This window comes from Aquarana catesbeiana, linkage group LG04 (genome assembly GCF_042186555.1).
Source record: "Aquarana catesbeiana isolate 2022-GZ linkage group LG04, ASM4218655v1, whole genome shotgun sequence".
In the NCBI taxonomy this organism is placed as follows: Eukaryota; Metazoa; Chordata; class Amphibia; order Anura; family Ranidae; genus Aquarana; species Aquarana catesbeiana.
The window spans coordinates 69,307,007-69,322,188 of record NC_133327.1 but is presented as its reverse complement, the minus strand read 5'-3'; the positions used below and the strand labels follow the sequence as shown (position 1 = coordinate 69,322,188).

The window sequence follows — 15,182 nt, the reverse complement described above, 5'->3', positions numbered from 1 at the left end:
TTGTGCTGTGGTAAAATCTGCCCAAATACTATTCCTGCTACACAGCATAGAATATCCTGTATGGTTATTTAATGGTTATTTAATTAAAGGAGTAGAGGTTATTCCATTTGCAAAAGTAATGTTAGTAAAGGACATGAAGTTGCATATCCTTTAAAGCGGTTAAAAAACCTTCCAATAATCAGCTCCTCCCAAGCCCCCCTTAACACTTAGCTGGCTCCTCTTTTGAACCAGCGAGTTGCTCATCTGCAGCAATGCTGCTACTTCTCCCTCTTCTCATAAGACACAGGTAGCAGCTACTGGCTCCTGCTATCAGTCAAATCCTGTAAGGAGGGAGCTGGGGGCATGGCGGCGCTGTGAGTGTCTATGAACTCACACAGCCTGGCTTGGGAGCATGCCAGCACAAGTACCCTCATACCACACGGCTTGCTATGGGGGCACTCGGAGAAGAGGAGAAGCGGACAGCGCTGGCAGGGCCCCCCAGAAGAGCTGGTAAGGGGCCGCTCTGTGCAATATTTCACAGAGCGGGTAAGTAAAATGTATTTTAAGAAAATGCTTTTACGATGACTTTAAATACAAAATGATATGCTAGCAAAAATCCTATTTTAATTTCAGTTGGCCGTGATCAGGTATTTAAATAAACCAACCCAACTGTGTAACATACACAGTAAATATTTCTAGTCAGATGCCCAGCTTAGTATTGTTTTTATGACAACCTGATCACAAAGCGATTGGCTCATGAGCCAACGGTCACAAGAAACCTGCAATAAAAGAATTTTTTAAAACACAGACATAAGCCTCTGCACAGCACAAGGAACAAGTGAAAAGGCATTCCTTAAATTTAAAAGTATGTGGTTTTTTTTTTTTTAATTCATACTTACCTAGGTGATCAATGCTGCATCTGTCCCCCCACGCCTCTAACACTAAGCACCAAGCGATCGAACACTACCGATCATTCGGTTCTCAAAGCTTTGTGAGCAGAGGAGAGCCAATGACAGTCAGCAGCTCTCTGCTCCGTCCCACCCCGCTCACTGGAGTGCTGGGCTGTGGAGGGGCGGGAGCGGCCGGCCAAGGCTCTTAGTGGTTTGTTGAGAGGCTGAGCCTGGTGCCGGTCCAGGCATGTGGGCGGATCCCGACTCCACTGTCGCGATCTTGGTCAAGCCAGGACCAGCTCTGTGACTTTAGCCGATAGTTGGCTTTAGCGTCTGAAAACGGGTCCCAGGAGTGCAGAATGAATTGCACTCCTCTGATCCACAGTACAGCCAAATGAACTTTGGCTGTACTTCTCTTTTAATTTTGCTAGAGGGCAGTCACATTCACGCGGTAAACACTGGAGTGCAGTCCCACTTACCTGTTTACAAGCTGATCAAACAGTAAGCTCTGGTTTAAAGTTTCAAATCTGTTACTTTTGGACCTGCAGCTCCTCCTGACTGCTCGGTCCCCGTTGATGCAAGGGCGGTCCCCACTTCCATCTTTCTCAACACGGCGGGGGTGACTTTTAAGAGCTAATAAAAAAAGAAAAAAATATATCAAAATAATAATATAAAGCTTTTGCTCTAGCAACCAAGAACCCCTTGTGTGTCCAATGGGTGCTTTCAGCACTGTGCTGTATCAAGCTGGAGGTGTACCAACTGGGCTGCTGTCCTTTACATAACACAGTGTGTAACAGCCAGCCCAGCCCCACAGGAAGCCATAGTAGAGAGAGGAACCTTGCATCTTAGTTAACAGATGCGCCCACAATTTTTTCCAACCATGCGTGTAAGCCTTCCTTAGGCCACAAAGAATTAAAAAAAAAAAAAACACAATCTGAAACTTTAAAAGGGTACCCTGCTTAAAACTGTTTAGGTAGGTAAACACCAAATTTTCCACAAGCCTTTCTGGCGCAGCAGGAGGCACCACATGTAAAATCAGTAACTGCAACACTCAGAAAAGCCTTGGGGGGGGGGGGGGGGGGCACAGGGACAATGAAAAGGAGTTTCAAGGAAAAAAAACAAAAACTGAAAAGCTCTTATAATATCTTACATGGAATTCCAACAGAATGAGAGGGATTATAGTAGATTTCATGGTTGACTTAACAAGGCTTAAAAAACAAAAATCAGTAAAAAGAAGAATACTTACCTAAACTACTGTGGCTGTTCTGTAAAGTAGCACCAGTCTGAGACAATAACCTGAAAAAAACAATAAATTCAGTTGATATAACAACCATATAGTGCATAGGTCACTGGGAACGATTTCTAAAGAAAAACATTTTGGGGTTTTTATAGACAAGACAGTTTTTCCCTACTATAAAGTTTCATGTCACCTCCTGTTTAAGTGACAACTATAAAATTTTGAAATAATCACCTGTCCTTGTATCAAAGAGCGCACAAAAAAAAGGACACATCACTGAAAACAAACTATTTTGGCTATGAATAACCTGAGCTTTTTTAGTTGCAGAGCTTTAGACTTGTCTTAGTATGGTCAGACCTCTGCAATAAGACCATTGCTACCCAACAGAAAGCAAGTCCTTCTTGCAGCAGCTGGCAGGGACAGGCTTTTCTATGCATACTATTGCTGCTTTAGAAAGAAAAATAAGCCATTAAAGGAAAAGTTAAATGCAAAACTTTTTCATGTCACATTGGGGAGATTTTCCTTCACTTTTTGTCCCATAGCCAAAACAGGAAGTGAGAAGGAATCCTAGCTTGTCACCAGAACTAGTGTCCCCATTGAAGGATTTTCCCCTCTTACTCCTGCTGACAACTCAAAAATTTTGTATTTCCTTTTACTTCCACCGTCCGTAATAATGGTCATCAGGACAAATAGACAGCAATAATTTTTTTTTTTTTTTTTAACTCGACAGGTGTTCCAATCCATCATTTTAAATCTATACGGCAAATCTTTGCTTTACTTTAAAGGGTAACTCCAATTACGTGGAGGAAAAATACAAAAAAAAAAAAAAAAAAAACAAATAAGGAAAAAAGAATAAAGCGTATACAGTACAATAGCGACACAAGTCATATCGTAATTGAAGGTTATTAAAAATTACCTTTCCTTTTCAATCTGCAGCTCTGTAATTATCTGTAAAATGCAACATAGCTACCTGGAGGTGTTCTGTACACAGGAGTACAGAACGCCCCCCAGAAACAATTTCCTGCTTGTGCGATTGGCTCACTGATTTTCACAGAAGTCTGCCTAAGATACAAGTCAGATTTCAGGCATCCCCTGCAACAAAAATTTTATTTTTGGTGAGCTACTCCCTATAGGAAATCACTTCTAAAGGGATGCAGGCCCAGCTGCTTTCCTCATTAGTGCCCTGCAGGTGCACAGCTGATTGATAGTTAGGAAATTGCTCCCATTAGGTTCACTTTCCCACATGGGCACAGAGAAACACACAGGGGATCTCGTTAGGATACCAAAAGGTAGGAATCTGCAACAAAGGTGGTTATAATCCTTGCAATGTACACAGATCACCCAGAGAATAGTTTTTTTCTCAACTAAAGTGGAGTTATGTTTTGAACACTTTGTTTTGATATACCTGGAAAACATTTAGCCAATATAAACTGAAGGTTGAACTGTGCTTTAGGGCTCAAAAGGTGTTGTCACCAAATGATCTGGTGAGCGAGTACAGGAACCTACAGAAACCAATTTGATTTCACCTTTCTCTTAAACAGAATCAGCAATGACAGTCTATTGCCCGCCATGGTGAGAAAAAAATCCCCAGATGAAGACACGTGACGTGTCGTAACGCGTAGGAATTGGCCGGAGCCGACTGCACACCAGAAGTGACGTGAGAAGGCGCTGAGAACACTGATGTTGTTTACTTTTTTTACCTGTTTTATCCCTTATGTAAGAGTCCAACTTTTGGTACTTAAATATTACCCCAGTTTTTAAAACCCACTACACTATTGGAGGCATCTTTTCACTTCTCTTCCCCCCATTGTTGCTGTGGTGCCTACCGGAGCATATTATGATGGCTTTTTGGAGGATTCATTCAGTTGGAGAAGCGCCTGTGGTTCCATTAGCAGTGTATGTTTACATAATGAGCAGCCAATAAGATGCTGGGAAGATCCTCATCTACCTATTGATGCGTTTTACTTCATTATCATAAGGTGAGAGTTCTGTGAGTGTAGTGGTTGAAGAGGAAATCCGTGGAGATATTTATGGACATTATTATATCTTACCCACGTGCCCATATAAACAGGACGCCAATCAGTGGTCTTGTCTTGGTTATATCCACGCATTCACCTATTCTCCCTCTAAGGATTTGGCACATATTTTGAAAATTTATATATGCACTATTGTGGAGACATTATATTTATTCACCTCAATATTGTTGCACTTTAACCACTTTACAGTGTATGGTTTTTTAATCAGTTTGTTTTTGGCACATTATTTGAATAATTTTTTTTTGGCACAGCCTTGGCCATTTATACATGTTATGCACTTTTTATATCTACAGCTTTGTGGTGACCCTATCACTTTGCACTTTAATATTTTGCATTGGCATTTTTTGCCTTAGTATTTCTGTGCTTTTTTCAGAAACCGCGAGAGATCTATCTATCTATATACATATATATATATATAAACTTTTGATTTGAATCTCCAATGTAAACACTGAGAAGTAGATCGGGGAGAAGAGGGGAGTGGATTAGAGATAGGGACTACTTCACTGCTTTTAGTGTAAGGATGAATTACTAACCAGAGCCCCCCCCAGCTACAGGGGTCAGAGGAGCTTGTTTTAAAGTTCTTTTGCTGCTTATAAAAACTGTAAATAGTTAAGTGACTAGCCTGTCCACAGATTAACTTCACATCAAAAGCTTCAAATGACAGGGCTATTAAAATTACAAACAACCTATTGCCATTTCTAAAGCTGGTAAAACTGCTAAAATAACCTGACCTAAATGCAGGTGTGCCCAGCCACAATCGCCACATTGCTGGCCATGCAGACAGCCGACAACCTGTCACTGAAATGTACAGGCTCTGAGCTATCCGCACCTATCTGCTGTAAAAAAAAAAAAAAAAAAAAAAGCAGAAGGAATAAGCAGATTCCGGCCACTGCCATTCTTACCATTGCTAAATGCTTGTGTAAATGTGGCCTAAATAAAACGTAAAAATAATGAATCACATATCCCCACAAGATACTTGGGGCAATGTGGAGTAGTTCATCCTTTCATGCTTTCATTTCAAGACATCCTATTCTTGAAGTTTACCACTAGAGGGCACAATCCACTCATATACTTTAGAAGGCCTGGTTCACACCTAGGCATTTTTAATACTTTTTGCATTTTGCAGACTTTCACTACAGTCCATATAACATGGTCTCATATGGAACATGTTCTGTGGTGCAAATCTGCAAAATGCACTAAAAATGCACAGGTGTGAATAAGGCCTAAGAGAACAAAAAGGTGAACATGGCAGTTGAATTTCACCATTTATATTCTTACAAAAGGAGGAATCCCTTTCCTTTGGTCACAGAACAACTTTTTTTTTTTTGACTGGTTTAAAAACAGGCCCTTTAATGTTCATAAGGTTAGCATGTGCAAAAGCGAAGCATACAAATAAAGAAGATTCTGTTGAAAACTATAGATATTCAGGGGAATCCAAAATAGACACATTTTGGCAGTAGTTCCCTATGAGAACCACCTGCATCTAATTCAGCCAGGCATTTGCACCAGTGTCAGTAACATTACTGACAGATGAGGCAAATTAAGGTAATTCCTACTATCTCGACTGACAATATAGCGGAATTACTGCCAGTTCTCAAATTAGGAAGCTAGCAGTTATCAAGACCAACTCTGAGCTGACATGCAGAGTGGACCATGCATGTGTTTGTAGAAAGCGGTCATACTGTACATCACACCTTCCACAGAGCTCTATTCCCATCCCCATTTACATTTGGTCCAGGGAATCTCAACTAAATGCAAACAGGTATAACAGGTGAAGTCAGTATTGCCCACGTTCGGGACATGACTTGTCAATGGGTGGGCGGTCCTGATGAGAAATTAAGAGACCAGCTCCCAGATCGGGTCAGCTTTACTTTTACATGACAGTGCAGTGGGGATTCAAAAGCCACTAGTGAACTCATCAGCTATTTTGGATCCGCCCTCTGGGAACTACTCTCCCAGGTCCCCCATCAGGCTCGCCCCACAGAGTACAAAATTCCTTAGCCATGTGCCTATCGGTGCGCTGGCTGGCGAGGGAGGAAGGAGCGTCCAGTATGGGGAGACTGATTCCCTTACCTGTCTGACAGGTACATGAATCAGGTGCAAGCGCCAACACTTTTGATGCGCTGCTCTAACAGAATTCTAAAGGGGATCTACGACACCCTTTATAAATTCCCTCAACTGTCCTATCTTGGGCAGTCACTGCTAGGATGCAGAATCTCACATTTGTTTTTCCAATTCTTTCAAATAAATTCAGAAAATAGAGGGGGCACACCTTATAGGCAGTCTGCTGTCCGGATTTGATGGAGGTTTAAAATGCATCCAAACCAAAAGAACATATTTGTAATATATTGCAGCCTACTGGTCCATAGATGTGGTGGCTGCATTTGTTTTACTTCCAGGCTTTCCTTCTTTAGTTTTCACTTGGTGATCCTGCCAGTATAATTCTCTGTTCTAGGATGACCAGACTTATGGCCCGTGCACACGATCCTTAAATCGGACGAAAAATACCGCTTTCGAACCGATCGTACGATAATCGGATCGTTAGTACAGAGCTTTCGAGAGCCGATCATGACAATTCATCTGATATTATTTGAACGGACAAACACGAAAATTTTCCTCGCACGATACCAGATCGTACGATTTTCGTTTAGTCAGTAGAGTTGTCGTCCGAAAATACAATACAAATACATTATAACACGACATCACTTCCGATTTTTTTTTCTGTTGTACGAGAAGTTTCGTGACTTTAGTAACCTATTCAATTTCTACTTGCGACTAATAAGCCAAAAAAGTTGTAAGATATTCGGATCGTGTGTACGGGCTATACTCAATGTGCTGCATCTACGAAGGAGCAGCGTTGTCACCCTAGCCTGGTCTCCCAATTTTGACTACAGATTGCCTCCCGCTCTCTGCTACATAAGGGGTGCTTTGCAGTTCACAGAGGATGGCTGGAAGTGCTGATGACCTTGCCTGAGATTTCAGTTTGATGTAAACGAAGTAACCGCACACAATTTCTGGCAAGATCAACACCTATCTATACCTGAAGAAAATGTACTTTGCCTGCAATAAAGAGAACTAAAGCAAACCCCACATCTAGGGAATCGTAAGTAAGCAGCGTATTACATATTTCTTTTTGGGTTTAGATCATTTTATATTGTTTTTTACTCAGACTCCTATCATATAGAATGTGCAGATCAAGAAATTGCATGCTTTTCTTGACCAGACTTATTCAGGCTAAGATTTTAGGTTTCTAATGTTAAACCCCAGGCAGAAAAAAAAATAAAATCTAGTATCAAGTATTTTTACAAATAACTTATGTACTGCAATCTCAGTAAAAGCTTCAAATACTATGCAGGAGACAGAGGTCCCATGGCTGCTTGAAGAGAGGAAGAACATCACTGGAAGACAAGAGATCAGGAAGACCTTCAATGAGCTCAACCTCCAAAAATGTCAAAACATTCGGCAGCTTGTGCATGATGATCAGCGGAGAACAATCGCACGTGCCACTCAAAACACCTCGAACGGCTCATTGCAACATTGCCGTAAACTTTCCGAACCATGTCAAATGCCTCTGTGGTAAACTTGCCCCGTTTCACACAGAACTTCACGTTGGCTCTTTGTTCTAACTTGCTGTCCATGATGAAATAGCAGTTGTGCTAATGCACATGGTCAGAATAGCACCAGTTGCACAGCTCCCAATGTACACAGGACGATATCTTTTGGCACACTAACATATGAAGGGGCGGTGCTCTCTGACTGCGCATGCAGCCTTGTGCTGCCATCTGTTGGTGTGTTAAACTAGTCTTGAATCTTTTTGATACCATCTATTATATGTGGATTTTTGGCATGTGGGCTTTAGCGCAGAGACGCCATATATATGGGTCCCTAAGTAAACACTTTTCTGTGCTGAGAGCGCACATCCCCAGCACAGTTACTGGTGGGGACAGGAAAGCTCCCGATACATACCTGTGAACGGGAGCTTTTCGATCATGTGACCACTGTGACAGCCAATCACAGTGGTCACAAGACCCATACGCCTCGGCATTTAGAAACTTTTAAAGGGCTGGGAGGCGACAGCAGGGAGTGGCTAACATTTAGGTAACCCAGAGAAAATCCTTTAAAACATGGGGGAAAAAATCCTTCTTAAATCTCCAAAAGTAATTGGATGAACATTCTACAATTCCTTCTTCCTGAGGAAGAAGAGCTTGCGCCTCATCAAAACGTAATAGAAATGTCATCACTGTGGATTCACCATTCAAGCCCCGTGAGTGCTGCTTATCTTTTGGATTATATGTACTTCATGATTTGCTGAACACCCAGACCATTGTCTCTACATACACCTACATAGACTTTTTCTTTTTTAAGCCCCCCTAGAAGTCTTACATTTTCACAGACAAAACCTTTCTAAGTTTTTAAACATGGATAGCATATCCTGGGCACCTCTTCTAAAGGGTGGATACATTCTGTTTGTTTCTCATAGGCCAAGGTTGTCCATGCCATGTAATGGTTTAGCTATCCTTCTCTGCATATGTCCAATTCCACCAAACTTTTTCGATACAGGATTGGTTAGACTACATTGGTGGACATCGAAAAGCAATGAAAAAAAAAACGAAAGGATACAAGTATTCCATCAGTCCTAAACGGGGCATTAGTGACAACAAACCAGACAGGCTGGGTGTATGGAGGTGGATTATTTACCTGGATCTTCGGGTAGACATACTCCACCCCTCCCGCTGCTTGCTAGCGTGGGTTTTTGGGCTTTCCTTGCGGACAGGCTCAGCATGATTGCAAGAACGTTTGGCTGGAGGAGATGAGTGGCTTTCACTCAAGCTAGAATCACCGCTGTCCTTCTGTAAAAACAAATATATTCCATTAAAATGTCTTCATCTTGATGCATCAGAGGGTGGCTACTATTCAAAGAGGACTTTTCAAAGGGTGAAACAGGAACTGAAACTATAAAAAAAAAAACACAAACTATCCACAGAAAGCCATAAAATGGACAATTATATCAAAGTAATGTTTGACCAAACAAACATTGGCTTTAGCATTAATTGACCACCACGGGGAAAAAAAAAAAACAAAACACTATTCTTTTAGTTAGTTTTCAGTCATGTAGCAAGACCAGCTACACAGTGGAAGATACTGAAGGAAGCCGGCAATGTGTAACCAAATCTCTCCAACAATGGGAACAATCTCACAATTCTGATAAGACACACGGCGCACACACAATGAATAAAGTTCATTTTGAATACACACTCCTTGTTATCAGAAGCTCGTTCACATAGTGTAAACTTTTCTTTTCAGGTATTGTAGACCTTGAGAACTAGGACTAAATTACTGTAGTGCAACAATAAAATTGAAACTTCACTCACTCAATCAATATGGACTATCTCTAGACCTTATGCAGCTAGAATTAGTAAAAAAGACAGGAAAGTATATCATATTTAGAGTTGTCCCGATACCGATACTAGTATCGGTATCGGCACCGATACCGAGCATTTGCCCTACTCGGGCAAATGCTCCCGATGCTTCACCCGATACCTGGAAGACAGCTGTGATCGGCGCGTGGGGGAGTTACAAGATTCTCCCCCAGCGGCTTTCAGCAGCTTTAGTGACATACAGCGGTGATCGCTCACCGTCACTGCATCCTCCCCCATGCCCCCTCCGTTCCTCTGTCCCCCTCCGCTGTCCCCCTCTGTTCCTCTCTCCTTCCCTGTGTCTCTCCGCTGTCCCCCTCTGTTCCTCTCTCCTTTTCTGTCCCCCTCCGCTGTCCCCTCCGTTCTGCTGTGTCTCACCGCTGTCCCCCTCTGTTCCTCTTTCCTTCCCTGTGTCTCTCCGCTGTCCCCTCCGTTCCTCTCTCCTTCTCTGTCCCCTCCGTTCTGCTGTCTCTCTCCGCTGTGTGAATGGACAGTCAGCTGACTCTGTCCATTCACATAACTGATGCATTGTAATCTCCTGTGATTACGATGTGTCAGTTTATGAATGGAGAGGAGCCGCTGTCTTGACGTCTTCTCTCCATTCATTCTCAGTGCAGCTGAGGCTGCAGAGAAAGGGACTGGGGAATCCCTATCCTCTGTCTCTTTCTCTGTCTCAAGGGGGAGATATCAGAGGTCTGTTAATCTCACCAAAGCCCCCCAACAGGGCTGATAAAAAAAAAAAAAAAACATATAAAGAATAAAAAAAATATTATTGTTAAAAAAAAAAAAAAAAAAAAAAAAAAACACACACACACACACACACACACCGTTCACCCCCTCCCCCCCCCCCCCCAAAAAAAAGAAAACACTGTTAAAAAAAAAAACAAAAACGAAAAAAAAAAAAAAAACACTGTCACGTGACATTAAAAAAAAAGTATCGGTAATCGGTATCGGCGAGTACTTGAAAAAAGTATCGGTACTTGTACTCGGTCCTACAAAAGTGGTATCGGGACAACCCGAATCATATTTACTTGTTTTAAACTTTTTTTTGTATTTCTTCAGTTATGGTTTCCATGCCTAGGCAAATGATGTCGTACAGAAGTCTTCTGGAGGGGATGGAGGGCTCTCAGCTCTCGTGCCTGAGGTAAGGGCAAATGGATTACAGGAAGTAAATTCTACACGAATCATCCGCCCTTACTCAAGATGGCCACAGCCAGAAATGACAATGATTTCTCAGCAAAATAAAGCATGGAGCCATGGACGGATAGAGGGAGTTTGCTTTGAATATTAAAAAAGAATTCTATAGCATTTTTGGTTTGTGGTGCTCAGATGCAATGTAGTTCCACTTTAACAACTACGATGTATTTGTGACACATAAATCTTCAAGCTTTCTTTTGTGCCCTACACGCTTCCACCAAACACCAAATCTCCTTCTTTGACCACATACATGGGTCAAAAATTGTTTATCACATCAAATACATAAGTCACAAGTATCAGATAGGAAACATCCTTCTCTGATCCTCCTCTTGGCACAAATCAAAGTATCATCTTCCCTTCCATGTACTCAGGTGTCATACCATAGAGCTCCCTATTTTAAATTACTTTTATGGAAATACCAAGCAACATAGAAGAGTGACGGTGGAAAAAAAAGACCAAGTCGTCAATTAAGTCTGCCCCATTTTTGTTTTAATATAAATATACCTGCTATTTTTTACGTCGGAGACATGGTCTCTTGAACTATGATCCAGCCAATGACTACTAACATCAGAGGAGGAGTACCACAAAAGGAATCATCCCTGGGCTACCTTTAGATGAGCACGCTCCTTGCTCTCTTCCTATAAGATCCCTTTCACACTGGGGCGCTTTGCAGGCGCTAGAACGCTAAAAATAGCACCTGCACAGCACCCAGAAAGAGCCTCTCCTGTCGCTCCAATGTGAAAGCCCTGAGGGCTTTCACACTGGAGCGGTGTGCTGGCAGGACGGTAAAAAAAGTCCAGCTAGCAGCATCTTTAGGGTGGTGAAGGAGCGGTGTGTATACCGCTCCTCCACCACTCCTGCCCATTGCAATCAATGGGCAGCGCGGCTATACCGCTGCTGCAGCAGCACTTTGCGGGTGGTCTTAACCCTTTTTCGCCCGCTAGAGGGGGTTAAAAGCTCCCCGCAAGCAGCCGAATACCTCCGCAAATACGATGGTAAAGCGCCGCTAAAAACCACTGCTTTACCACCGACGCCGCTCCAGCGTGAAAGGGGCCTTATACTATTCTAGAACAGAAGGGTCAATTCAGAAATGTTTTTTCCCCTTGGTTAGCTGTTATCTTACTGGTATTGTGCCTTACATAGCTCGTATCACTAGAGGCTTAAAGTGTTACTAAACAGACAGCCGTAAAATCTGTCAGTATATGCAGCATAGCATGTTTGTTATACTCACTGTGGAACTTAAGGGGTTAATCCTCTGCATTGTGTAAAAAGGCCGTTTTATCCTGTATGGACAGATCCTCCCCCTCCTGCACTGTCTATCTGGGGAAGGCCAGCTAACACCGGCAGAGTAGCCAACCTGCACATGCTCAGTTGTGTCTTATGCTGGAGAGAACATTTACTTGCTGATCAGAGCTAGCCAGGTCACATGATATTGACATCACACATGTGGGCGTGTATACAGGCTGCAGTGGAAATCTCCTCCTTCCTGAACTCTCAGCACTGGAGAAACTGTGCAGTTTATCACTGACCGTGGTATACAGATCATCCAAAAAGGTATATAGTGGCAATATTTTAATGTAAACAGAGTATTTATAAGCTGTGGGCACTGTGGGGGGGGGGGGGGGGGGATGAACTATTTTCATTTAGTAACTACTCCACAAAGGTAAATAATGTGTTTAGCCTGCACTATAAATAGTGGTTTTAGGTATTCTAGTATTATTACTGCACTATCAGCATTAGTTTATCAATCTTTATAATACAAGCAATGTAAAATTCAGTTCCCAAAGATTATCACTAAGGCGAACACATAAAATTAAGAAAATATCAGGCAGATTATAAAGTTTCAAGAGGAAATCAGGAAAATGAGTGACATAGTAACACCCAGTATTATAAAGCTATAATTTATGGGAAAAAAATAGGACATTCAGATATATACACATTTTATGGAGAACTACAAAACCCTTGAAGGTTTGGCTCTTTAGCAGCTGCAGACTACCCAGGTTCAAGTCCATGGAGGCAGTAGGCTCTGGCAATCTCCATATATACCTGACTTTATTTTCATAGGTCTAAATGGTGAAGCCATCCACTTCAAGGCCTACAAGTAGATGGCTTCTTCATTGGGTCCTACTGAGAAATGGCTGTTAATGCATCCTATGGTCTGCAGTAATAAATGAGGAACGTGTACATTTGAAAGCAATACCAAGGATAGAATACACAGCCTTTTCTATTAAAAAAAAAAAAAATACAAAATCCACATATACAAGAAGTTTTGAATACAGTACTCAAATTGTACCCAAGACCACAATTCAACCTCTAGGAGAGCTTGTACACCCCTTCAAAATGGTCTGTCTCTCCTCCGGGGCCCAACCACCTCTACTACCTTCCAACTTATTATTATACCAATATTATTCTTTTACAATACAACTTGAGTCGCAATTGCATCTGCTATAATTTTTTTTTTTTTTATTTGCCAGTCTTTTTTTTCCTCACAAGTGGAGTTACCCTTTAAGCTGGCCATACAATAGAAGAATTTACTTCAAAAACTGTTATTTTCAGAACGTTTGCTGGATTTTCTAATGGTTAGTAGGGTTAGATCGACATTTCTTTTCAACCACAGTGATTAGAAAATTCAAAGTAACAGGGTGGAAAAGGGTTTCTCAAATAGATTGTAAGCTCCTTGAGGGTAGGGACTGATGTGAATGTACAATGTATATGTAAAGCGCTGCGTAAATTGACGGCGCTATACAAGTACCTGAAATAAATTTAAAAAATAATAAAAAATAAAAGAACGGTATACGTGGTTTCATTTGGAAAGTCCATTCACTCGAAGATTGAATATTAAAAATCAAACATTTTCAGAATTTTTTTTCAAATGACAGTCAAGTCTTTAAATGTAACGAGGAGTATTTTCGTATGAATTTTGCCATGAACGTTTGTCTGAAAATATACTTTTGGATGGCTAGTTTTAGTTTTGACAACCTGGCTTCAGGACTATTTTAAAATAGGCAATTTAAGCTGATAACATGCAAAACAAAAGCTTAAAGGGGTTGTGTAAAGGCCATGTTATACTTACATCCTCTGCGGAGGTTTCCATGGGGGCATTTGTGCGGGCGCGCTCCTGAGGCCTGATGCTGCATCCATTGACACAGACAGCAGGACTCGACCCGGCCCCCGCATCATTGGATCTGATTGGCAGCAACGGGAGCCAATGCCTCCTGCTATCAATCTATCCAATGAGGACCTGAGAAAGCAGCTGGAGCTGCTGGAAAGATCAGGTTCACGTAAGTACAAGTACTGCACTACAGGTGGTTTTGCATTAAGGTGAAACTGAATGCATTAAGGTGAAAGACCTTGAGGGTTTACAACCCCTTTAAACTACAGCTTGCTGAAATTGCCCAATTGTGGTCCTCAAGTAGGCTACTACTACTTACAGTGCCTTGAAAAAGTATTTATACCCCTTGACATTTTCCACATTATCATGTTACAACCAAAAATGTAAATGTATTTTATTGGGATTTTATGTTATAGACCAACACAAAGTCGCACATAATTGTGAAGTGGAAGGAAAACGATAAATGGTTTTCCAAATGTTTTACAAATAAATATGTGAAAAGTGTGGTGTGCATTTGTATTCAGCCCCCTTAGTCAATACTTTGTAGAACCACCTTTCACTGGAATTGAAGCTGCAAGTCTTTTTGGGGATATGTCTACCAGCTTTGCACATCTACAGTGACAATTTTGCCCATTCTTCTTTGCTAAAAAGCTCAAACTTTGTCAGATTGGATGGTGAGCGTCTGAACAGCAATTTTCAAGTTTTACCACATATTCTCCATTGGATTTAGGTCTGGACTTTGACTGGGTCATTCTAACACATGAATATGCTTTGATCTAAACCCTTCCATTGTAGCTCTGTCTGTATGTTTGGGGACCTTGTCCTGCTAGATGGCGAACCTCCGCCCCAGTCTCAAGTCTTTTGCAGCCCTTTTTTTTCTTCTAAGATTGTCCTGTATTTGGCTCCATCCATCTTCCCATCAACTTCTGACCAGCTCCCACAACATGATGCTGCCACCATCACGTTTCACGGTGGGGATGGTGTGTTCAGGGTAATGTGAAGTGTTAGTTTTCCACCACACATAGCATTTTGCTTTTAGGCCAAAAAATTTAATTTTGGTCTCATCTGACCAGATCACCTTCTTCCACATGTTTGCTGTGTCCCCTAAATGGCTTCTCCCAAACTGCAAACAGGACTTCTTATGGCTTTCTTCTTGCCACTCTTCCATAAAGGCCGGATTTGTGGAGTGCACGACTAATAGTTGTCCTGTGGACAGATTCTCCCACCTGAGCTGTGGAACTTTGCAGCTCATCCAGAGTTACCATGGACCTCTTGGCTGCTTCTCTAAATAATGCTCTCCTTGCTCGCCTGTCA

At 41.8% G+C, this 15,182-nt stretch overlaps 1 protein-coding gene across 5 annotated transcripts in view; it reads right to left on the bottom strand.

Annotated features, from left to right (window-relative positions):
• Positions 1 to 15,182, bottom strand: part of ATAD2B (ATPase family AAA domain containing 2B) — a 247,273-nt gene that overhangs the window by 193,418 nt on the left and 38,673 nt on the right. For all 5 annotated transcript variants that reach the window (XM_073625324.1, XM_073625326.1, XM_073625327.1 and 2 more), the window contains exons 2-4: positions 8,841 to 8,992; positions 2,116 to 2,165; positions 1,349 to 1,502 (exon numbers count right to left, since the gene is read on the bottom strand). In XM_073625324.1, coding sequence (XP_073481425.1) covers positions 1,349 to 1,502; positions 2,116 to 2,165; positions 8,841 to 8,992 — 356 coding nt within the window. The remainder of the gene's footprint in view (positions 1 to 1,348; positions 1,503 to 2,115; positions 2,166 to 8,840; positions 8,993 to 15,182) is intronic.